The 24,172-nt window shown below is 35.5% G+C and overlaps 1 protein-coding gene across 1 annotated transcript; it reads left to right on the top strand.

Annotated features, from left to right (window-relative positions):
• Nucleotides 1-22,086: 22,086 nt before the first annotated feature.
• On the top strand, nt 22,087-22,677 carry LOC141512172 (olfactory receptor 5BS1-like). Its single transcript, XM_074221021.1, has one exon. The coding sequence runs from the start codon at nt 22,087-22,089 to the stop codon at nt 22,675-22,677; it is 591 nt and encodes a 196-aa protein (XP_074077122.1).
• The last annotated feature ends 1,495 nt before the right edge of the window (nt 22,678-24,172 follow it).

The following is a 24,172-nucleotide window of genomic DNA, read 5'->3' as shown; positions in this document are numbered from 1 at the left end:
AGGAGTTCCTGGGTTCAAATCCAGCCTCAGACACTTAATAAACATCTAGCTGTGTGACCTTGGGTAAATCCCTTAAGCCCATTGCCATGCCAAAAAACCCCAAAATCAACCCAAAACCAAAACCAAAACCAAAACCAAAACCAACTATTTAGGAGTAGTTAACTAACCAATTGCCCAAGAAACAAATTGAAATAAATGACACTGAAGTACAATATTAATGTTTGTGAAATTCCTGTATAGAAATGGGTCCCTGATATCTTCCTGTGCCCTGAGAAACACCTTAGAAATATAAATTTGGCTAGGTGCCTTTGGGTCTGAAACTAACTGGATAGGAACCAAATGCTTGGCCCTGGGGGTCACAGATATTTCATAAATTTGCACTATCAATATTGTGTAATTCCTGTATGGAAGGAGTCCTTGACACCTTCCTGGTCCCCGAGAATTCCTTAGAAGTATGACTTTGGCTAGGCGCATTTGGGTCTGAAGATAATCTGACAGGACCCAAATGCTTGACCCTGGGATTTCCAGATATACCATAAATTTGTCTGAGATTCATAAAGCACCCTTGTTAGCCTAATTATCTTTCTGTATCTGTAAAATTCCTGCCTTCTCCCTAAAACTAACTCCCCTTCCCCCAGATGTGGCTGGCACCATAAATAGTAAAATTTCACCCCTCAAACCTGTGGGAAACTCATGAATAAGTGACTTCCCCCCTCCCCGTCTCAGGAAACATGTTTAGACAGTACAAAGATCCTGACCCTTTCCCACTCTGTCCAGTCCCCTATCTATACTGAGCCATATGTTTTCATATGTTTGTACTAGTATGAAAAGAAAATATATCTAACTGCTGTCTTTGTTTTTGAATTATGCTTGCTCTCAGTACCCCCCCCCCCCCCCCAACACTATAAAAACCCTATCCCCTGAACACTCAGGTACTGTCTGATTTGGGTACTCTTCATCCCCAGGCAGTGCCCTGGAAATAAAGATCTCCAAACTTACCAAATTTTGGTCTCCATCTTGCTCTTTGGGTTCAACAATACAAAGTAGCACAGTTTTTAAAATTCCCTTACCCCAGCTCCCAAACCGTAACAAAGGTAAGAACTCACTAACTGACAAAAACTTCCTTGGAAACAGGAAATTGGTTTGGTAGAAGTTAGGTTTGAATCAGCATCTCACACCTTATACCACAATCAGTTCTAAAGGGAGACATCACTTTGATACCTAAATCAAAGGTTATGGTATAAAAAAATTAGAAGAGCTGGAAAGAAGATACTTCTCATAACTTCGGATAGAAGTAGAGTTATTGACCAAATGAGAGGGTCATAGGAGGTAAAATGCACAATTTCAATGACATAAAATTAAGATTTTTCCACAACTAAAACCAGGGCAGATAGAAAGGAAAGTAAAATAAATGAAAAAATTTTCCATAGGAAATTTTTGTGATAAAAGTCTGATTTTTAAAACATAAAAGCAATGGATACAAATAAATAACAGAACCATTCCACAATAACTAAGATGGTCAAAGGATATGAACAGATGATTCTTAAGAAATACAATATATCAATATCCATAAGGAAAAGTAATCCTAAATCACTCATGCAAATAAAAGAAATTATGTGGACCTACCCATCAGACTGACAATAATAACAGAAAAGAAAAATGACAATTTTTAGAAAAGCTACAGGAAAACAAACATTAATGTTATGTTGGTGGGAATGGGTAAAATGGAGGCAAATTGTTCCAGCCATTTGGGAAAACAATTTTGAATTATACCTAAAAGGTCATTAAAATGGACTCACTTTTTTTGATCCAGTCTTGATACTTTAAAGACTTTAAAGAAAGAAAGAACTGACAAGTACAAAAATATTCATGGAAGACCTTTTATGTTCTAGCAAAGATTTTGATAATATGAGGCAGTTCATCAATTGTGGAATGGATGAATAAATCATAACATGTACATTATATTTTTCCTATTACAAAGTCACAAAAGGAGAATATAATAAATTTTGAGATTTAAGACTAAGCAGAAAGAGAAAATAATCCAATTCAAAAATAACTACAGAAAGGTAACATTTGAGTCCACACACATAAACATAAAAGAATTTTGTGAATGCCTTTACAAAACACTCTTTTAAAAAAGTTTTATTTGTTTTCCAATTGTATACAATAGTAGTTTCTACCTATCATTTTTGGTAAAGTTTTGAATTTTACAATTTTTCCCCACACTTCCTTCCCTTCCCCAAACCCCCAAACAAGGCAGTCTGATAATCTTTACATTGTTTCCATGCTATACATTAATCAAAATTGAATGTGTTGAGAGAAAAATCATATGCTTGAGGAAAAAATAAAATATCAGAGATAGCAAAATAAGACACCTTTTCTTAAATTGAATGTTGCAGTCTTTGGTCTTAGTTTTATCTCCAGAGTTCTTTCTCTGTATACAGATGGCATGCTCTGTCACAATATCCTAAAATTTCCCTAATTATTGCACTGATGGAATAAGCAAGCCTATTAAAGTTGATTACCCCCATTTTGTTGTTAGGTTGTACAATATTCTTCTAGTTCTGCTCATCTCACTCAGCATCAGTTCATGTAAGGCTTTACAGGCTTCTCTGAAATCCCATCCCTCCTGATTTCTAATACAACAATAATGTTCCATAAATTGATGGACATTCACTTGACTTCCAATTCTTTGCTGCCACAAACAGAGCTGCTATGAATATATTTTTAGAATTGATGTTTTTACCCTTTTACCCTTTGTATATAAAATATCACTTAAGTATCAAAGGTTACAGTATAAAATAATTAGAGAAGCTGGAAAGAAGATACTTTTAACTTTGAATAGATGCAAAGTTATTGACCAAATGAGAGGATCACAGGAGATAAAATGGACAATTTCAATGACATAAAATTAAAATTTTTCACAAATAAAAATCAGCACAGACAGAAAAGAACTTAAATGAAAAAGTTTTCATAGGAAATTTTTGTGATAAAAGTCTTATTTCTAAGACATAAAAAGAATGGATACAAATTAATAAGAAATGGAATCATTCCAAAATAATTAAATGGTCAAAGGATATGGGCAGATGATTCTCAGAGAAGAAATACAATACAATATATCAATATACATAAGGAAAAGTGGTCCCAAGTTATTTATGCAAATAAAAGAAACCATGAGGTCCTACCCAACAGATGGACAATAATAATAGAAAAGGAAAATGACAAGTTTTGGAAGGGCTACAGGAAAACAAACATTAATGTTATTTTGGTGGGAATGGGTACAATGGCTGTGAATTGTTCTAGCAATTTGGGAAAACAATTTTGAATTATACCTAAAAGATCACTAAAATGTACTCACTTTTAGGATCCAGTTGTGGTATTTCAAGACCTTAAAGAAAGAGAGAGAGAATTGTCAAGTACAAAAATATTCATGGAAGACCTTTTATGTTCTAGCAAAGAATTTGATAATATGAGATGGTCCATCAATTGTGGAATGGATGAATAAATCACAATATGTGAGTATTTTTTCCATAAAAATTATGAAAGGGACAGATATAGAGAAATTAAGAATATTTGTATAAACTTGTACAGAGAGTTGTGAGCTGAGCCAAGAGAATAATGACTGTAACAGTCTTTGAATCATGATTATTTCAAGAGGTGCAGAAAAAGCTTTAGATTCCCATTCCTGCTTTTTAAAAAACAATATTGGAAAAGATGGAAATAAATGGGGACTGCTTAAAATAATTAATAGCTAGGATCTAGCAAAAATTAAAAGCAAGCATTATGTGTAATGAGGATAAACTACAAGTTCATCAAGGATGAATCGAAGGTGTCTATTATCACCATTACTTTTAAAAAGAAAATGAAGAAATAAGCATACACAAAGAAGAAAAGAACTAGCTTTTGTTGGATGGTAAGATGGCCTAAAGAATTCTAGAGAGTTAACTAAAGTTTATTGGATAATTAACAACTTCAGCAAAGTTGCAGGATATGAAAGAAATCCACACAAATCATGTCATTTCAGCATATTACAAAAAAAGGAAGAAGAAATAGAAAGAAAAATTTCATTGAAAATAATTATCTTAAATTACTTTGGAATCTACATTACAATACATACAAAAGACTGATATGAATACAATGACAAAACTACTTCATACAAATAAAGATAGATCTAAATAAGTGGAGAAAAATTATCTATGGGAAGGCTGAGTCTTAAGTGACTTAGAAAGGTAAACTAGAACCAAATTAAAAAGCATTTCAAAGCTAAAAATGAGGAGTTTTCATTTTGTTGTAGAGACCATAGTGAGCTACAGAAAGAAAAATCAAAACTCTCTAGGGATAACAAAGCTTTGATCAGGAAGTCCTTGTAAATATTTTGATCAATACTTGAGAAGAAAATCATGAATTTTAGCAGAAAATGAATAATGTGAGAAGTTGTCAGAAATATAAGAAGATGGTTTTCTGGAACTTGGGAAATTTAAATAATGATTTCTTGATTACAGACAGAGAGCATTTAATTATAATAGTAAGAAAGGGTTTTGCAAGAGACTTATTAATATCACTAGAAAATTTTTAAATTAGAAATGAACAGAAAGAGACAAATGTGTCTAAATAATATTGTTAAAGTAAATGTCCTTCAATTGGGGAATGGCTTAGCAAACTGTGCTATATATATGTCTTGGAACACTATTGTTCTATTAGAAACCAGGAGGAATGGGAATTCAGGGAAGCCTTGAGGGATTTCCATGAACTGATGCTGAGTGAGATGAGCAGAACCAAAATAAAACATTATACACTCTAACAGCAACATGGGGGTGATGATCAACCTTGATGGACTTGCTCATTCCATCAGTGCAACAATCCAGAACAGTTTTGGGCTGTCTGCCATCTGTATCCCAATAAGGAGATGTGAAGTTTGAACAAAGTTCAAGGGCTATTCCCATTAATAAATAAATAAATTATTTTTTTAGTTTTTGCAAGGCAAATGGGGTTAAGTGGCTTGCCCAAGGCCACACAGCTAGGCAATTATTAAGTGTCTGAGACCAGATTTGAACCCAGGTACTCCTGACTCCCGGGCCGGTGCTTTATCCACTGCACCACCTAGCCACCCCCATTCCCTTTAATTTAGAAAAAAACAGATATCTTATTGTCTGATCTTGTTACCTCTTAGACTTCTTGCCTTTCCTTTAGGGATATGATTTCTCTCTCATCACACCCAGTTTGGATCAAGGTACAAAATGGAAACAAAGTAAAGACTGACACATTGCTTTCTGTGAGGGGGATGGGGGGAATAAGTTTCGGGGAACAATTGTAAAACTCAAATCTTAAATAAATAAATAAATAATGTTGCTAAATATTGCTTGTGGTTAGCACATTGAGGAAAAACCTAGCAAAAACTAGCAAAAAAGTTGTCTAGTATACCATATGAAAAGAAGGGCAGAAATAATGTTTGTAACTAGAAATGTCTATGTATTAAGATTAATTTGTACTTGAAATGTTAAAAAAAGCAAGTGAGAAAACTCTTTAGCTGAAGTGAACATAAGCTTAAAAGGTGCTTTGACTTCAAAAGTATAGGATAAATTACCTGTTGAAATATAGAACTTTAATGAGTCATTTTTGAACCTACGATGACACACAATTCAGGAAAGTGTGGGACAGGACCTAATGTCTCAAACATCAAAAGACCATTAGTAGGAGGATAGTGCATGGAGGGCCAGGGAAGAGCTCACCTGAAATGGTTAGAATTTCTATTTGACACCAAAATAAAAAATAAAATTTAAAAAAAAATTTGCTTATCAGGTACTAAGAAAAGTTCTTTATAGAAGTTAGGTGTTGATATTTTTCATCAATGTCTACTAAATTTAAGTGCCCTAGGTCAAAGTTCAGGTTCTCAAAAGTAGAAATATCTGTGGGAGAATAGGATAAGAAGAAGATATCTTATTGAGAGGAGCAGATGTGGCAAAAAGGGATGGCTAAGAGTCACAATCCATCTGTGGTGTATATGTCTGATTAGGAAGCAGAACTTGATGGGGAAGTGTGATAGAAATACTGGTCAGTATCAACAAAGAGAGCAACAGGTTGTGGGAGCCCAAGCATTCTTATACTGAAGTCAGTTTTATGAATAGATAATCAGCAAATCTTATAAATCACCCATGATTTCTGATGGGTTAAAGTTCAAAGTACCCCAGGGAAGAGAGCTAAATCATCACTGGACTACTGCTTGCTATGAAATGGAAATAATATTTGCCATAAAAGAAATTTTAACTTGTTAAGCAAAAGAATTTATGGCAACAAGATCCCCAAAATAAAAGCCTAGAATGAAATATATATATATATATATATATATATATCTATATCTATATATCTATATATCTATATATCTATATATATATCTATACACACACACACACACACACACACACACACACATATATATATATATATATATGTATATATATGCACACACACATATATTCTGGGATTGAATTCAATCCCATATGTTAAATTACTCTCTAGAATGAAAATCATTAATACTTCTTGCAGGGGTAGCTGGGCAGACAAAGAGTCTTGCAGTCAGACCAGAGGCTCATCAAAATGAAGAAAAGTCTGTGACTATCAAAAGCAGACATATGGAGAAGTGTGTTCTGGTTACTCCAAATGTTTGGGACTATCATATAAATAGGTAGGTCTTGCTGTAGGAAGAGGAAAAGAAGGAGGACTCATGCTGACCAGTATTTACCTACAGGAGGTGCTGAATCCATGTTAGTGGGTTCTGATGATGATGACCAGTGACTATTTCATGACTCACAGTCAAGGTAAGCTGATATTTTTTCCCATAAGCCCATCTAGCTTACCTGGAAAAAACCTGGAAAGGGTTACCCAAGCATATCAGGAAAAACCTGAGGGATGGGAAGAAGCTCAACCTCTCAGAAGATCACAGAATTTCAAGATCATTTACCCTAATTCCCTCATTTCATGGAGGTCCATTGGAGGAAAATTTAAAAACAACTTACTTGCTCAAGGTCAAATCATTAAATTCTAGCAGAGTGGGACCTCCAAGCAAGGAAAATAAATACTAAAGCAAAGATGTGATCACTGAATTTGGCTATTGAGAGAAAATTTTCAGTAGAGTAAGGAAGCTAGGTAACAAACTTTGAGAGATTGAGAAATGTCAGTTAAAAGAAAATAAAGGTATTCATGTTGACCCTAGATTCCCCTGGGTCTTCACGATTGCCCACAGGTGCTCCACATCCCTGAAGTTGCTATCCAGACTTGTGTGGAGTCATCTCAAACAACTTGTGAGGGACAATTGTTAAATTTTTACAGCAACCATTTACACTTTATGAAATTGTGGCTGCAACTTAGGAATTGCTTTAATTGTTTTTTTTTATTTTCTTGACTTCAGAAAGTGTTAGAAATGCAAATTAAACTTAAAAGTGTCTGTATTTGTGTGTGTGTGTGTGTGTGTGTGTGTGTGTGTGTGTGTGTGTGTGTGTATGTTTGCAAACTCTTTTTTTTTGCCCCCAGAGAGCCTGGTTGTTGAACATTTATCAGTAGACCCCTGTGTCACTCTATAAACATTACCTGAGTTTAGCAGGAGTCCTGTGAAATGTCACTGTTTTTTCCTGGTCATTTTAAAGATCTTTTCATTTCAGCAGCACTTCCTTCTCGGTTGTTGTTCTTTTTTCTTTCTTTTTTTTTAAGTTTTTTTGTAAGGCAAATGGGGTTAAGTGGCTTGCCCAAGGCCACACAGCTAGGTAATTAAGTGTCTGAGACTGAATTTGAACCTAGGTACTCCTGACTCCAGGACAGGTGCTTTATCCACTGCACCACCTAGCCACCCCTTCCACTGGACCACCTAGCTGCAGCCTTGTTGTTGTTGTTCTTGAAAGGCAATGGGGTTAAGTGACTTGCTCAAGGCCACCCAGGTAGGTAATTATTAAGTGTCTGGGGCTGGATTTGAACACAGTTCCTCCTGGCTCCAGGACTGGTGCCCTGTGTTTTTACTTTCTAATTGATCATTTTAAATTTGATCTAATGATTTTTCTTACCTTTTCTTTACTATAGCGTTTATAAAGTAGATGAGCCTGCAAATATCTAACACTGTTTCTTTTTTCACATACTTTACTTCTGATGCTTTAGTTTTTTCTTTTATGTTCAGTTGTTCCATCATAGTTCTTATATAAGAATTTTCTTGACATGGTTCATTTTCTACTTTGACTTGTTTTCCTTGTAGTCATTTTTCTTATTTGTGTTGTTTTATATGAGATTTTTTGGTAGCAATGGGAAGAGACTAAATTTCTTCAAAGTTATTACTAGGTCATCTTGATTGAAAATATTCATCCTTAATTAAAAAGTATGTAGTCAAAACCTTTATGATAACACCTGTCAGAATATTATTAGATCTAGTAATTCAGTTATTGACCATTGGTCAATTCAACATTTTAAAATTATCTATGCTGTATAAAATCCAATACTATGTACTGAGGTTAGGAAAAAAGGAAAATTATGAGGAAGACATGTTCTTAATCCTTTGGAGACTGTGCTCTAGTTCAGATTATAAATAGATAATCATGGGGCAACTAGGTAACACAGTGGATAGAGCACTGGCCCTGGAGTTAGGAGTACCTGAGTTCAAATCCAGCCTCACAAACTTAATAATTAATTACCTAGCTATTTGGCCTTGGGAATGCCATGTAGCCTCATTACCTTGCAAAAAATTAATTAATAAATCAATAATTCAATAAGTAATTTCAATACAACAGAGAATTTCTGATGTGTTTTGCCAATTTTTGAGCAAAATGCCATCAAAGTTGATGAAAGATAATTTCTACTTTAATGCTCCATGAGTAGGATTTAATAGGCAGAGATGATTAAGGAAAGCTCAATAGTGACAAGAGAAGACTAGAAGCAAAGGGAGCCAAGGCAGGAAAGAAATGTCAGGATAAAAAGTTAGTTGTAAGAGAATAATAATTTATTTCTTTTTTTCCTTTTTTGTTTGTTTCTTTATTTTTTACCAGGCAAAGTACTACAACACTTGCACTGAGGCATTTATTCTACCAAAGCTAATTATTCCTTTTTTTTTTGCAAGGCAAAATTTGATTCAAACAGTTTTAGGCAAATGCATTCCTGACACTGATTGGGACAACATATTTCATTACTTCATCTGAAGCCTTTATCCTCTCAGACCTGGCCTATGCCTACTACTCAGCTATCTGTAATCCTCTGGTTCTTTTGATGGTCATGAGGAAATGATTTTTGTGTCTTTCTGGCCTGTGGATCTTATATGCTTGGGATCACCAACTCTGTGCTCAATCATCTGCCCTTGTTTAGGTTGCACATCTGTGGCTCCCTCCTCATTCGCCATTATAGTTCTGAGTTGCTTGTGCTCTTACCTCTCTCTCCTGCATTGACTTTTTCCTTAACAAGATGATACTATTCATGACCATGGTGATCATTGCATTTGGCTGTTTCTTCCCCATTCTGTTTTCTTATCCTAGAATTATCTCTGCCAACCTGAAAATCAGCTCAGCCTCAGGCAGGAGCAATGCCTTTTCTCACTGTTACTCTCATGTGATTGTTGTGATCTTGTTCTTCATGACAGGTGTGGGTCGATATGTAAGCTCTTGTATGGGCTCCATCCTGGAGCAAGTTATCTCCCTACAGTACAGCATGGTAAGTAACCCCACTACTGAACCCCATCATCTACAGTCTGAAGAATTGGAAGTCAAAGTAGCCATAAAGAAAATGTGGGGAAAAGAAGCATATCCTCTCTAGTACCTGTTGATCAAGAATTCCATCAGAAATGGTGTTTATAAGCAGACCATGAGATGTGATTTTTGGTAGAAAGACTAGTCAGACCTTCAACATTCTGACTCCTGCAGAAATGGGATGGACCAAAGAGATCAGAGTTTAAGGCTCAAGAGAATTAGAAATAGAAATGACAAAAGAAAAATATATTTAAATATCACCAACAAAAGAAATAAAACAGGAAACTCTTCAGGATTTTAAATATTATTATCCTGCAGAAAGAATTGATTAAGGAAATGAAATGATAAAAATAGAAGAAAGAAAGAGAAGAAATAATTTAAGAACTAAGAAATGTCAAAGCAAAGTGGTCATCAAATTCAAAAGGAAGTAAAGTTCATGAGAAAAATGGTCTATTTCATTGAGAGGCCTTTTTTTAAGGCTTCTGCAAGGCAAACGGGGTTAAGTGGTTAAGTGGTTAAGTGGCTTGCCTAAGGCCACACAGCTAGGTAATTATTAAATTTCTGAGATGGGATTTGAACCCAGGTACTCCTGAATCCAGGGCTGGTGCTTTATCCACTATGCCACCTAGCCACCCCAATAGGCCTTTCTGAGATACCATTACTTAAACAAAAACAGAGAAGATCAGAATGGGCCTTTCTTTCCCTCAAGGATCACAGATTCTAAGTCAATCAAGACAAAATACTGAAGAAATGGAATACAGGGGAGCTAGGTGGCACAGTGAATAGAGCACTGGCCCTGGAGTCAGGAGGACCTGGGTCTAAATCCAGCCTCAGACAACTAATAATTACCTAGCTGTATGGCCTTGGGCAAGTAACTTAACCTGGATGCTTTGCAAAAACCTAAAAAAATGGGAATACAGTGGCAATATGGAGCTCAGATATAGAATCTGAATTCATGGTGCCATATGCCTGATCTCAGGTGTCAAACTGAAAGCAAACAAGAAGATCATGTTCTGTTGCTTTGACAATGTTAACCTGCCTTTTGAAATTTTGCATATCCCATTATTTTATTTTATTTTTCCTTGGTTGCATGCAAAAACAATTTTCAACATTCATTTTTAAAGCCTTGAGTTCTGAATTATCTCCCTTCTTCTTTTGCAATCCCTCATTGAGAGAGCAAGTTATTTGATAAAGGTTAAATTTTATAGTGAAGAAAAATATTACCACAGTTATCATATTGTATAAGTAAACATAATCCCACCCAAAAGAAACCTCAAAAGAAATTAATTTTTAAAAAGTATGCTTCAGTCTGCATTTGGATATCATCAGCTGTATTTTTAGTAAGGATAGCATTTTTTATCATATATCCTTCAGAGTTCTCTTGAGTCACACTACTGAGAAAGGTAGGTCATTCACAGCTGCTCGTCCTACACCATTGCTGTTACTTTGTCTATTGTACATTTTCCATTGTATCTGCTCATGCAAGTTTTTTACTTAGAGGATCTTGTTCATGGTTTCTTATAACAGAAAAGCATTTCATCATATTTTTTTCAGCCATTCTCCAACTGATGGACATTTCCTCAATTTCCAGTTCCTTGTCACCAGAAAAGAGCTCCTATAAATATCATTATACATACAGGTTCTTATTCTTCCTGTTTTTCATCTCTTCTGGAATACAGACCTGCTAGTGGCAGTGTTAGAGCATAGGGTAAGCCATCTTTTATAGTCCTTTGGGCATAATTCCAAATTGCACTATAGAATTGTGAATCCTTTTACAACTCCTTGAACAATGCATTAATGTCTCATTTTTCCTACATCCCCTCCAACATTTGTTATTTTCTCTTTCTTTCCTATAAGTCAAACTACTAGATATAAAGTAGTACCTCAAAATTATTCCATCCTACATTTCTCCTGTTAATAGTGAGTTAGGGTCATTTTATAAAATGATTTAAATAGGGGGTTCAACAAGGGTGGCAGAGTGGAGGCAGGAATTCCCATAACCTCTTCTTAGACCTCTCCAAATACCTTTATATAATGAGTGTAACTAAATTCTAAAGCAGCAGATCCTATAGAAAGGCTGAGTGACACAATTTCTCAGTCAAGACAACTTGAATAATCTGTGGGAAAGGTCAGTTGCTCAGGGATTAGAATGGGCTCCAGCACAGTCTGGGCCATGCCAGCTGCTCTAGAGCAAACTGGCTCCAGTCAGCCAGGAAAAATCCACAGGGCGCCTGAGCCTCTGAAGTTACCTGGCTCTATGGAAGGGATGGCAGTATTCAGATCTCTCAGTTCAGAGATTGCCAAGGACAACTTGAAAGCTCAGCAGGGAAACTCTGCTACACCAAAGTGATAAGGGAGTCCAGTCCAGCACAGGCAGTGAAGACCCAGCCCTAGAGACCCAGCCAGCAGGGAGCCACTAGGCAACTGCTTTCAGAGTCCTCTGGGGAGACTCTGGTGGCCTCTCTGCTATCTATCTCTGAGGCAGCATTCTATGACTGTGCATGTTCAAATCCAGGCTGCAGTCTGGATCCTAGACTCGGGAAAAGGAGCTCTACTGTCACAGCAGAGCAGGGACCTTCTTCACAGTTCCGGAGCAGAGGGGAATGCTTGTGGTCATCTGCAGATCAGAGCCTAGGCCAGGAGGGGAGTCAGAGACTCTCATAATAATTTGAAGGAATTGAGATCCCTTGGAGCTATCCCTAAAGATAGTATCTCCTCCACCCTGGAAGCAGAACCCCACCTTAACAATAACTAATAAATCAAATCATGGTTTGGTTAAATGAATAAACAGAAGAAAAACAAATCTGACAAAGACAATTACTTTGGCCCTTTGGACGATGAAAATGCACACTCAGCAGACAAAAAAGTTAAAACTTCTGTATCCAAAGACTCCAAGAAAAATATGAATTGTCCTCAGGCTATGCAAGAACTCAAAAGAGCTTTTCAAAATCAAGTAAGGGAGGTAGACAAAAAATTGGAAATAGAAATGAGAATGCTGCAGGAAAATTATGAAAACCGAGCTAGCAGTTTGGTGAAGGAGATACAAACAATATTGAAAAAAAATAATATCTTAAAAACCAGTTTATGTAGCAGTTAGGTGATACAGTGAATAGAGCACTGGACCTGGAATCAGGAGGACCTGAGTTCAAATCTGCCTAAGACAATAAATATTTGCCTGGCTGTGTGACCTTGGGCAAGTCACTTAACCCTTCCTTAAATAAATTTTTTAAAAAGTGAGGGAAGAAGAGAAAAAAACAAAAAGAGATAGACAGACCGATACTGAGAAAGGCAGAGGACCTTGCAGTAATAGATTGTAAGGTATGTAATCAAGATACCCCAAGAAACCCAAGAACAATTGAAAAAAAAGATAGTAGAATTTACAATATCCTCAACCCCCTCAAAAATTACTGGATAAGGGTGAGGACTCATTCTCTGGCAAAATATACCTGGGAATTAGTCTTAGAAATCATTTATGGATCAAGATCACACTCCAAATACCGCAATAAGTTCCAAATGAAGACACCACCTAGATAACAAAGTAGAGGAACAGGAAAAAAAGATAATTCTCACAACTACAGATAGAAAAATAGTTATTGATTAAATAAGTGATAGGCAATGCAATATGAGGTGAAGTGGACAATTTTTATGATTGAAAATTAAAATTTTTGCCCAAAGAAAATGAACATAGTTAGAAAAGAATATCAATTTTTTGATAAAAGTCTGTTGTCTAAGAAATATAAGGAAGTGTTATAAATAAGTATTGAAACCATTTCTCAATGGTGCAAGGATATGAACAGATGATTCTCAAAAGAAGAAATGCAAAATTTAAACAATGATAAGGTAAAATATTTTCAAGTGATTGATATAAGTAAAGGCAACTCTGAGTCCCCCCTTCCCCCTTCACCACTCCCTCTGCCACTTGCATAAGATTGACAGAAATAACAGAAAAAGGTGAGTGCTTTTTGGAGAAGTACAGAAAAAAGGCACATTAATTTCATGATTGGTAGGACTGGGTGGAGGTGCTCTAACCTTAACCAGTCATTCAGGAAATCAATTTGCAAGTATACCCAAAAGGTCTGTAAAGTGGGCTTACTCAAACCCCATTCATTGCATTAGATAAAATCGTCAAAGAAATGTAGTAAAGACTAACAAATACAAAAATTCCAAGTGCTGAATTTTTTTCAGTGTTTCCCAAATTGAAGTTGTAAGTCCAAATTCAGGCTCCCAGAACTATTTATATCCCTGGTAGAATGGAATATATGACTAACAAAAAAAAGAATATGTCTTATTAGGATAAGCAGATGTGACAGAAGGGATGGTTAAGAGAAACCTGAGGTCTATTTGCCTGATTGGAAAGCATGAAACTAGGGGTCAGTGTGATGCAAAGCATATAGATAGTATCACGAAAGAGAGTAACATAAGTAAGAAGATTGTGGGAGAGTAAATTTTCATATTGAATCAATTTTGTGACTAGCTAATCAGCAAAGTTTAGGAGTCATTAATGATCTCAGATGGGTTAAGTTCCCAGTACTCAAGGAAGAGAGAAAAATAAGATGACACTTCTCTAGAGGACTGCTACTTGTAATAAAACTGAAACAATATTTTCCATAAAGAAGTTTGAACTTGTTAAACAAAACACTCTTTGGGGACAAAGTAAAAGCCTAGGGAAAAAAAACACCACCACAATATTATGGGATTGAATCCAATCCCATATACTAAATTAGTCTCTAGAAAGGGAATGATGACGCCTCCTCCCAACTGGGTAGTCAAAACATTCAGACCAGCAGTTCATCATATTGAAGGAACCTGTACTATTTAAGGGACACAGATGTGAAGAAGTATATTCTGGTTGCTCCATGTGTTTGAATCTATCAGATGAGTGGACAGGTAATTCTATGGGAGGAGGCAGAGGAGAAAAAAGTCCTCAGGCTAGTCAGTGTCTACCTACAGAAGGTACTCATTACATGTTATTTTGGGTAGTGAGGATAGTGGCCACTGCCTATGTTATGACATGGAATAAAGGTAAGCTGATGTTTCCCTTCCTAAATTCTAGCTTCCCTAGGAAAACTCCCTGAGATAAAGGTTGAAAGGATTGCTTGTGTAAATCTGGGAAAAGCTGAGAGGTAGGAGGATGCTCAGCCTTTCTAAGATCATTTAATACAGTTCCCTCATTTCATGGATGAACAAAATGAATTCATTGAAGGAAAATTTTAAAACACTTGTTATTCTAGCAGAAGTGTTTTTCCTGATCTTTTAACACCTTTGTCAAGGAAGCTAAAAACTGAGGAAAAATAAGGGCACTGAATTTGACTTTTCAGTGATGACCTGTGAGAGAGAAGTTTCAGTAGAGGAGAGAAGTCAGGTGTCAGTCTTCAAAGGATTGAGAAGTGCAAGTGAAGGAAAACTAAGGTATTCCTGTTGACCCCAGACTGCTCTGTGTATTCCTGACTGGTGCTCCACAAGTTGTAAGTTTTTGTCCAGACTTGTGCTGAAGCCTGCTCTAATAATTTGTGATACACAGTCCCTTTATTTTTACTATGAGTATTTACACTTTCTGAAATCAGAGACTGATTTATTGTTTCCTTGACTGTATAGTCTTAAGGAAATATTAGAACTATAATTAACTTGAAAGTGTTTGTATGTAGGGGTAGCTGTATGGTGCAATGGATAGAGTCCCAGCCTTGGAGTCAGGAGGACCTGACTTCAAATATGGCCTTGGACACTTAATAATTACCTTATCTATGTGACCTTGGGCAAGTCATTTTAACCTCATTGCCTTGCAAAAACTAAAAAAAAAGTGTATTTGTGTACTTTTTTTTTTAAAACTCCAGAGGCCTGGGTTTTGAACATTTATTATCACACCCCTGTTTCACTCTTTAAACATTACTTGAATTCAGCAAAATTACTCAGAGAAGGCTCAGAGAATGATGTCATCACCATCACTTGGTTATTCTAGGCGACAATAAGAATAATATTAACAAGAAAAATAACATTTATATAGCAGTTTATATACTTTTGAAAAGAGTTTTACATTCATTATCTCAATTGAGCCTACTAACTGATTCTTTTATCATAAAGTTTCTCCTTTTGCCTAGAAACTGGTGGTTTTCTCTTACATAAGGTAAAGGCTTCCAACTCTTGGGGTTCAGCAGTGGGGCCTCTTTCAACTGCCCAGGCAGCTTGTCTGCCAATTCTAAGTGATTCCTTCTATCCACTGCTCCTAGTTCTGTCCTGTGGGATCAATCATGTTTAATTCCTCCTGTACATTCTAGTCCATCAAATAAAGGCAACTGTCACCTTCATCCCAAATCTTTTCTCCTTTGCCCTAAATATCCCCAGCTCCTTTAATTGACTCTTGTTTGGCATTATCTTAGATCCCGTCTTCACCTAAAGCCTCTTCAAGACATGCATAGTGTTATTAACCTCCTTCCCACCACTAAAGAGCCAAAACCAAAAAAATATAGCTAGTTCTTTAGCTATCTCTATCAGTAGACTGATCATCCATATTTGGCTGTACTCTAGGCTCCCATCAAGGCAGTCTAAAATCATGTTAGCCTCTTTGCCTGCCATGTCACAGGGTGACAACCAACTGTATCCTCTTTAAACCCCCTCCCCCTCAGCTTTTTTCAAAACAAGTACTATCTGGTCAAACTTTTCTCACCAAGTTTAAGAATTATTGCAATTAAATATCAAATTAATAGATTTCCTTCAGCATTCCAAACTTTCAGGAACTTTTTGGACTTTAATTCTTTCATCTAATATATTGACTATCATGTCAAGCTTTGTTTAAATCCATCAATTAGAGAATTGACCAAAAAAGCCTTCATCAAAATTCTTGATGAAAATTAAGATTTGAATAGAGATCTTGGTAGCTATGTGGTGTCCTGGTGTCCAGGTTGAATTTCATCTACTCTTTATTCTTCTTTGATGCCAGTCATCCAGCTCTGAATATCCCTGTTCTTACTGCTGTTCAATCTACATCTTTCTATCTTATCTACAAGAACATTTTTTGAGGCTGTCATATGTCTTGCAGAAATTCAAATAAGCCACATTTAAGGGATTCTTCTAATCTCCCATTCTAGTACCCCCGAGGAAAAAGAAAAGAAGTTTTGTTTGTCATAACTTAACAATGTCTTAGTAATGTCATGTCTTAATGACTTAATAATGTCACAAGTTAACAATAATGTTGCCCGGGGATTTTTATAGATAGTCTTTCTTTTGTAGGGGCTCATGAATCAAGATACTTAACTTTTCCTCATTTAGCCTCTGAAGACTTTCAAGGAATCCTTTACCTCTCTAAGATATCAGTTTCATGTCTGGGTAGCTTGAATTATTATAGAATTCTTCTGACATAAAGTGTAAATCTGTTTCATTTCTACCCAGGAGAGATTGGACCAGACTGTTGAGGTGCCTTCACTTGTCAAATTCAGCAATTTTGCAGTAATCTGATTCAGGGAGAGATTAAGACATAATCCAAGGCTCATGAGTAATCCCTATAGTGGTTCCTCTCTCACTAGTGGCATGGGAGTCTGTGGAATGTTTTCTCCTTGGTGTTCTGGATATTTTTCATTTGTTACTCTAAGACCATTGGGTGATACAGTACATGAACTGGAGTCAGGAAGATGGGTTCAAATCTAACTTGAAACACTTATTAGCTATATGACCTTGGACAAGTTACTTAATCTTTGCCTCATTGTCCTCAGTTGTAAAAGGTGAATGATTAAAAAAGTGGAGGATAATACTATCTTCCAGAGTTGGGAGGTTCAAATGAAATAATAATCTTTAAACATTTAGTCTGGTGTCCAGAACATATCAATATGTTATTACTATTACTATTTACTTTTGTACTATTTACTTTTTTCTATTTGTAAAAAAATCTTAATAAAAGAATGTTTAATCAAGCAAAACAAATTCCTTCATTTGCAATGTTCAAAAAATATATCTTGTTCTGCAACGTGAGTCCATTACTATTCTCTCAGAAGGTGGATAACAGTCTTTATCATTTTTCCTCTGGAGTCATTGCTGATCATTCTGTTGTTTTATGATCTTGAGTCTTTCAAAATGTTCATTTTTACTACTTTGATGTTATATATTGATATTGTTATTGTATATCTAGATACACATACTATTCTGGTTTTGCTCAGCACACTTCACCTCATACAAACCTTGCAACATGTCTCTGAGATCATCCCATTCATCCTTACTTATGGCACAGTAGTATTCAAGTACATTCATATAAATACATTCAATTGCATTCCTTGGTTGTGTCATTCCCTCATCTATTGTTAATGCTTTAATTTTCAGTTCATTGCCACAACAAACAGCTACTCTAAATACTTGTGAAAATGGTTCTTTTTCCCTTTGCTTTTATTTCTTTGGGATATAGACCTACAAGTGGAAACACTAAGACAAAGAATGTGCACAATATATTTATTCTGGGATCATTGTTTCAAATTGGAGCAATCTCATCAGATATGTGAAAATTGGATACACATTTGCAGGGCTTCAAATAACTAAGCTCTGGATATGTATCTGAGTCAGTAAGTATACTCTTAGAAATTGAAATGGAGGAGTGACCCAGTCCCTGATTAAGAATTATTCTTGTGGTTGAGCACAAAGCAAAAATGACTTCCTCTCTATCATAACTCACCATCCATCATATCATTCTGAAGGGCAACTATGGGACCAGGAAAAATCATTGCATCAAACAAGAGGAAGAGACACAAATTACAAACGTGGAAACAGAGACAATTAGTTGAAAAAAGAGTTTCTAAGAAGAATCTCAGGCAGCACAGAAGAAAATTAGTTTTAGGCTTATGGGACACCTACCTATGGCAATCAAAAATTAAACTGTGGAGAGAAGAAATCCCCACCTGAACAACTTGAAGAGGTATTTCATCCAAGGGGGATGGGATTTCTATAAAGAAAGAAAAGACCATTGAGAGGAACTTGTCAATACCACAGTTGGGAACTCAATGGACACATATTTTATCTATTTGTAAACTTCTTTTATGATTTTATTCCAAATTTGTGCCCAATTTTCCCACATCACTGGGTATATCTGCAGAGTAGGGAGAATTTGCCTGCACTTCCTGGGAAGATTGTTATGTAGCTGTTTTTTCTATTCAATAAAAACTTTTTAAAAATGTTGTGTGTTTATTGGTTCATTGTTTATGTAAAATACAGTGTTGGCGTCCTGTACAAAACCTGGAAAGGAAACTCCCAGACAGGCTTCTCATACTTTGAACCCTAGTACTAGACAAATGAAAATGTATAAGTATGAGTGAAATTTGAAAAAGTGGTTTAAAGTGTGTTTCATATACAGTTTACATGCTTTTGTTACTCTAAATTTTCTGGAATTCTATTTGCAAGCATATTTTCCTTGTTATTAGTTGGTTGTTGTCCTTTGTTCTCCAATAGGATCAACATGACACCATTCTGTTGCTCTTAAGGTACAGCATGTATGACAATGACTGATCAGACCAATACACATTCATATGGCTCCACTGGTCCAGTATAAATCATTTAATAAACATTTGGAGTGGAGATGTCTCCAAATTTGTTTATCTCATGTTTCTTTTAAAGTCCTTTCAATTCTGCTTCACTCATACAGCAAAGTGCCTTCTTTGATATGGACATGCTGTGTTGGAAGGGTCCTTTGCTAGTATCTGTCACTATACACAATCAATCTGAAAATTTTTCTCAGAGAGACTTTGCTTTGTGTTCTTCACAAAGTGATACAAACATCTTTTAGGCAAATATATGTTTGGCATTCAAACAATGTGACTAACCTATCATAACTGTACCCCCTGCAGTACAGTTTGAAAGCCTGGAAGTCAGACCTCAGTGTCTGGTGACTTATATTGCCATTAGATCATCAATGTTTTTCTTTTTATTTATTGTTTTTAGGTTTACTTTTTTGCAAGGCAGTGGGATTAAGTGGTTTTCCCAAGGCCATACAACTAGGTAATTATTAAGTGTCTGAGGCTGGATTTGAACTTGAGTAGTCCTGACTCCACGTCTGGTGCTTTATTCATTGTAGCACCTCACTGCCCCCATCAATATATTTCTAGACAATCTAATTGGAAGCTTCCTACCAGGGTGCATTGAATATACTCCACACCCATATTATTATTATTGCTATTCCAATTGTGATGTGATAATACATTTTCCAGGTCTATCCCTGGAACCTGTAATTTTTTCAATGTTTAAGTAATTCCATCATTTTTGGAACTTTGATTTCAGTCATTCTACATTTTTCATGATTTTGTTTCCTACTATGGAAAATATATTGTCCTTTGGAATTCCTGTGTGTGTGTGTGTGTGTGTGTGTGTGTGTGTGTGTGTTCATGTTTTGATTATTGTTCCCATTTTGGCAATATTCTTCACTATTTTTTCTGGTCATTTTAAGGATCTTTTAATTCAAGCTTCTTTTACTTCTCTGGTTTTTTTACTTTCTAACAGATAATTTTTCATTTTGATCTTATGATTTTTCTTAATCTTTTCTTTATACTATTTTTTTAGTTTCTCTGAATCATTTCTAACTTTGAAGACAACTCTGTAGGTACCTTAGAATGTTTCTTTGTTTCATGTATTTTACTTCTGATGATTTAGTTTTTTTTATTTTCAATTGTATCAACATATTTCGTATATAAGAATTTTTTGACATTGTTCGTTTTTTACTTTGACTTATTTTTTGCTTGTCATCATTTTTCTTATTTGTATTGTTTCTCTTTGAGATTTTTTTCAGTAGCAATGGGAAGAAGTTGGTTTTCCTGAAATTTATTACTTGGTCAGTTTGACTGAAAATTCTCATCTTTAATTTCAAAAAATTGTTGCATATTATTTTGTTTTGCAAAGTATATATTCATACCTTTATGATAATAGCTAAAGCAGAAGGAAATTAGAACTAGTAACTCAGTTATTGTCCCATAGTCAATTAAACATTTTAAAAATATCAATACAGATAAAATCTAGTTACACATAATTAGCTGTATCAAAAATGAAAAATATGAGCAAGATATGATCTTTGTCTTTGTGGAGATTGTGCTCTAGCTTCAGACTTGAAATCTAATTAAGTAGTTTATTTTATTATTTGTTACTGATTTTTCAAGATATTGGGGTTAAGAGACTTGCCTAAGATCACGCAGAAAGATAATTATTAAATTTCAGAGGCTCCTATTTAACTCAGGTTCCCTTGATTCAAGGGCCAGTGCTCTATCATCTATGCCACCTAGATTCCTCTAGATTTGATATATAATTGAATAATTACAATACAAAGTAAAATTTACTATGTATTCTTCCAAAGTATGAGCAAAATAACATCAAAATGGTGAATAATAATTTAAAGTATAATGCTTCGTAGGTTAGCATGGAGGATAGCCAGATATGAAAAAAGAATTATCAGCAGTGTCAAGAGAAAAGAAGAATAGAATTAAAGGGAGCCAAGGCAGGAAAGAAATGTTAAGGTTAGAATTTAGTTGTGAGAGAAAAATAATTAATTTCTTTGTTCTTTTTTGTTTGTTTATTTTTACCAGGAAATCCACTACAGGTCTCCCATTGAGGCATTTCATCTAACAATGTAAATTAGAACTCTCTTTGCAAGGTATATTCCAGGGAATATAGAAACAACCCAGGATTCTACATTTATAGCAATGGAGAACTGTAGAAATGAAAATACAATGCCACAGCACTGAATTCAAATAATCCTTCCGTCTCTATAATGCCAGTGGTTCGTCACCAAATACAACCTTCACTGTTCTTTATTTCTTTCCATTCCTCCAGTGCACAGAGTATTTGCTACCCAACTTAATAATTAAATTCTAGTTTGAGTTTTCTGTCTTTTATGTCCCTGTCTCCTCACAAAGATCATACCCACCAGAAGGAAGAAAATATATCAAGGTCTTCAATATTATTCTGTAATGTTAGTCATAGTGTTGAAGACCTACTAGTTAGATACTAAAGACTTGTTAGTTCATTGTTTGATATGGTTTTCTATTCCTCAGGAAGGGATTTGTCTGAATAAATGATGCCATGTAATCAGACCACAGATCCAAAATTCATTCTTCTACCATTTTCCAGCAGCCTCCAAATCCATTATGTTCTTGTCTTCATCTTCTTATTGATGTACCTCCTCACTTTGGCTGGGAACCTTTTGATAATGGCAGTCATCAAGATGGATTCTCATCTGCACACACCCATGTACTTCTTCTTGTTGAATTTATCCATTTTTGATATTTTTTATTCCTCAGTCATGGCACCAAAGTTGGTTCAAATACTCCTAGCCAAGGACAAAACCATCTCTTTCAGTGGATGCCTGACACAGATTGGTTTAATATATTTCATTGCTTCATCTGAAGCTTTTATCCTCTCAGCCATGGCCTATGACCGCTACTCAGCCATCTGTAACCCTCTGGGATATCTGTTGGTCATGAGCAAAAGATTCTGTGTCTTTCTGGCCTGTGGATTGTATATACTTGGAGTCATCAATTCCTTGCTCAACACTCTGCCTTTGCTGAGGCTGCATTTTTGTGGCTCCCACCTCATTCACCACTATAGTTGTGAGTTGCCTGTGCTCTTACCTCTTTCCTGCACTGATCTCTTCTTTAACAAGATGATATTATTCATGACCATGGTCCTCATTGGCTTTGCCTGTTTCTTCCCCATTCTGTTTTCTTATGCTAGAATTATCTCTGCTATCCTGAAGATAAGTTCAGTCTCAGGTAGAAGCAAAGCCTTTTCTACCTGCTCTTCCCATGTCATTGTTGTGATCTTGTTCTTTGTGACAGGTGTGGGCCGATATATAAGCCCTGCTACAGGCTCCATCCTGGAGCAAGTTATCTCCCTACAGTATAGCATGGTGACACCACTACTGAACCCCATTATCTACAGTCTGAAGAATGTGGAAGTCAAAATAGCCATAAGGAAAATGTGGGAAAAGAGGATTATTCTTTCTAGCACCTATTGAATAAGAATTCTATCAGCAATGGTGATTACAAGCAGAACTTGAGAAGTTGTGATTTTTCATAGTAAGACTACTGAGGCCTTCAACTTTCTGATACCCTCAGGACATTATTAATTTGTTATCCCACAGAAAGAACTGATTGTAGAAATGAAATGATAACAATATTAAGAGAAGAAATAATTAAAGAACTAAAGAATCTCAAATCAAGATGTTCATCAAATTCTAAAAGCATTTAAAGTTCTTGGGAAAAACAATCTATTTCATTGATAGGCTTTCCTGAGATACTATTACTAAAACAATGAACAGAGAAGATCAGAACGAACCTTTCTTTCACTCAAGGAACACAGATCCTAAGGCCAGAAAGAACACAATATTCTGCCTGGAGAAACTGAATATAATGACAATGTGGAGCTCAGATGTGAAGTGAATTCATCCTGCCATCTGCCTGTTCCAGGTGATGTAGAGAGCTGCTTCATATTTCAACCTATAAAAAAAATCAAGAAGATCATGTTCTGTTGCTATGAGAATATAATTTTGCCTTTTGTGATTGTTTCATTTCATTATATTTTCTGCCAGGTTGATGCAAAAAAAGTTTAAACACACACTTTTAAAACTGAATTCTGAATTATCTTCCTTCCTCTCATCCCAATCTTTCTAGTTGAGAAAGCAATATATTTAATATAGGTAAAATATGTATTGATGAAAAATATTACCACAATAGTCATGATGTAAAAGCAAACATAACCCCATCCCCAAAACAAATGTCAACAAAAATAAAGTTAAAAGAGTATGCTTCAATCTATATTTGGACATCAGTTCTGACTTTGGGATGGATAGTAGTCTTTAGCCTAAGTCCTTTATAGTTCTCTTGGGTCACAGCATTGCTGAGATAAGGAGTCATTTATATTTGATCCTCCTACAAGATTGCTGTTATTTTGTATTTAGTACATTTCCCATTGCATCTGCTCATGCAAGTTTTCTCCTAAGAGCATCCTATTCATCATTTACTATAAAAAAATCTTTCATCTTAATCACATACCACAGTTTGTTCAGCCATTCCTCAACTGATGGGCATCCTCTCAGTTTCCACTTTTCTGAAATATGGACCTAGTAGTGGTTTTGTTAGGTTAAGGAGTAGCTATGGTTTTGTTGTTCTTTGGACATAATTCCAAATTTCTCTGCAGTACTGTTGAATCCTTTTGTAACTACACAACAGTGCATCAATGTCTCATTTTTACTCCATACGCTCCAACATTTTTCATTTTCTCTTTTTATTCTATAAGCCAATCCAGTAGGTCTAAGGTAGTACCTCAGAACCATGACAACTGAGTGGAATATTCCCAATAAAACCTTTTCAGGAATAATATTCATAGTGAAGTCCTATTAGGGTTAAGAAATTTTAAAAAAGAACAAACTGTTATTCTTAAGAAAGCCCCTTGTGTTCCAAACAGGTGACTCACTCTCCCAACTTTTGATAAGACTACTTTTACTGACTACT

Source organism: Macrotis lagotis, chromosome 2 (genome assembly GCF_037893015.1).
Source record: "Macrotis lagotis isolate mMagLag1 chromosome 2, bilby.v1.9.chrom.fasta, whole genome shotgun sequence".
In the NCBI taxonomy this organism is placed as follows: domain Eukaryota; kingdom Metazoa; phylum Chordata; class Mammalia; order Peramelemorphia; family Peramelidae; genus Macrotis; species Macrotis lagotis.
Note: the sequence above shows the minus strand (reverse complement) of the source record. Positions and strands in the feature narration are given on the sequence as shown.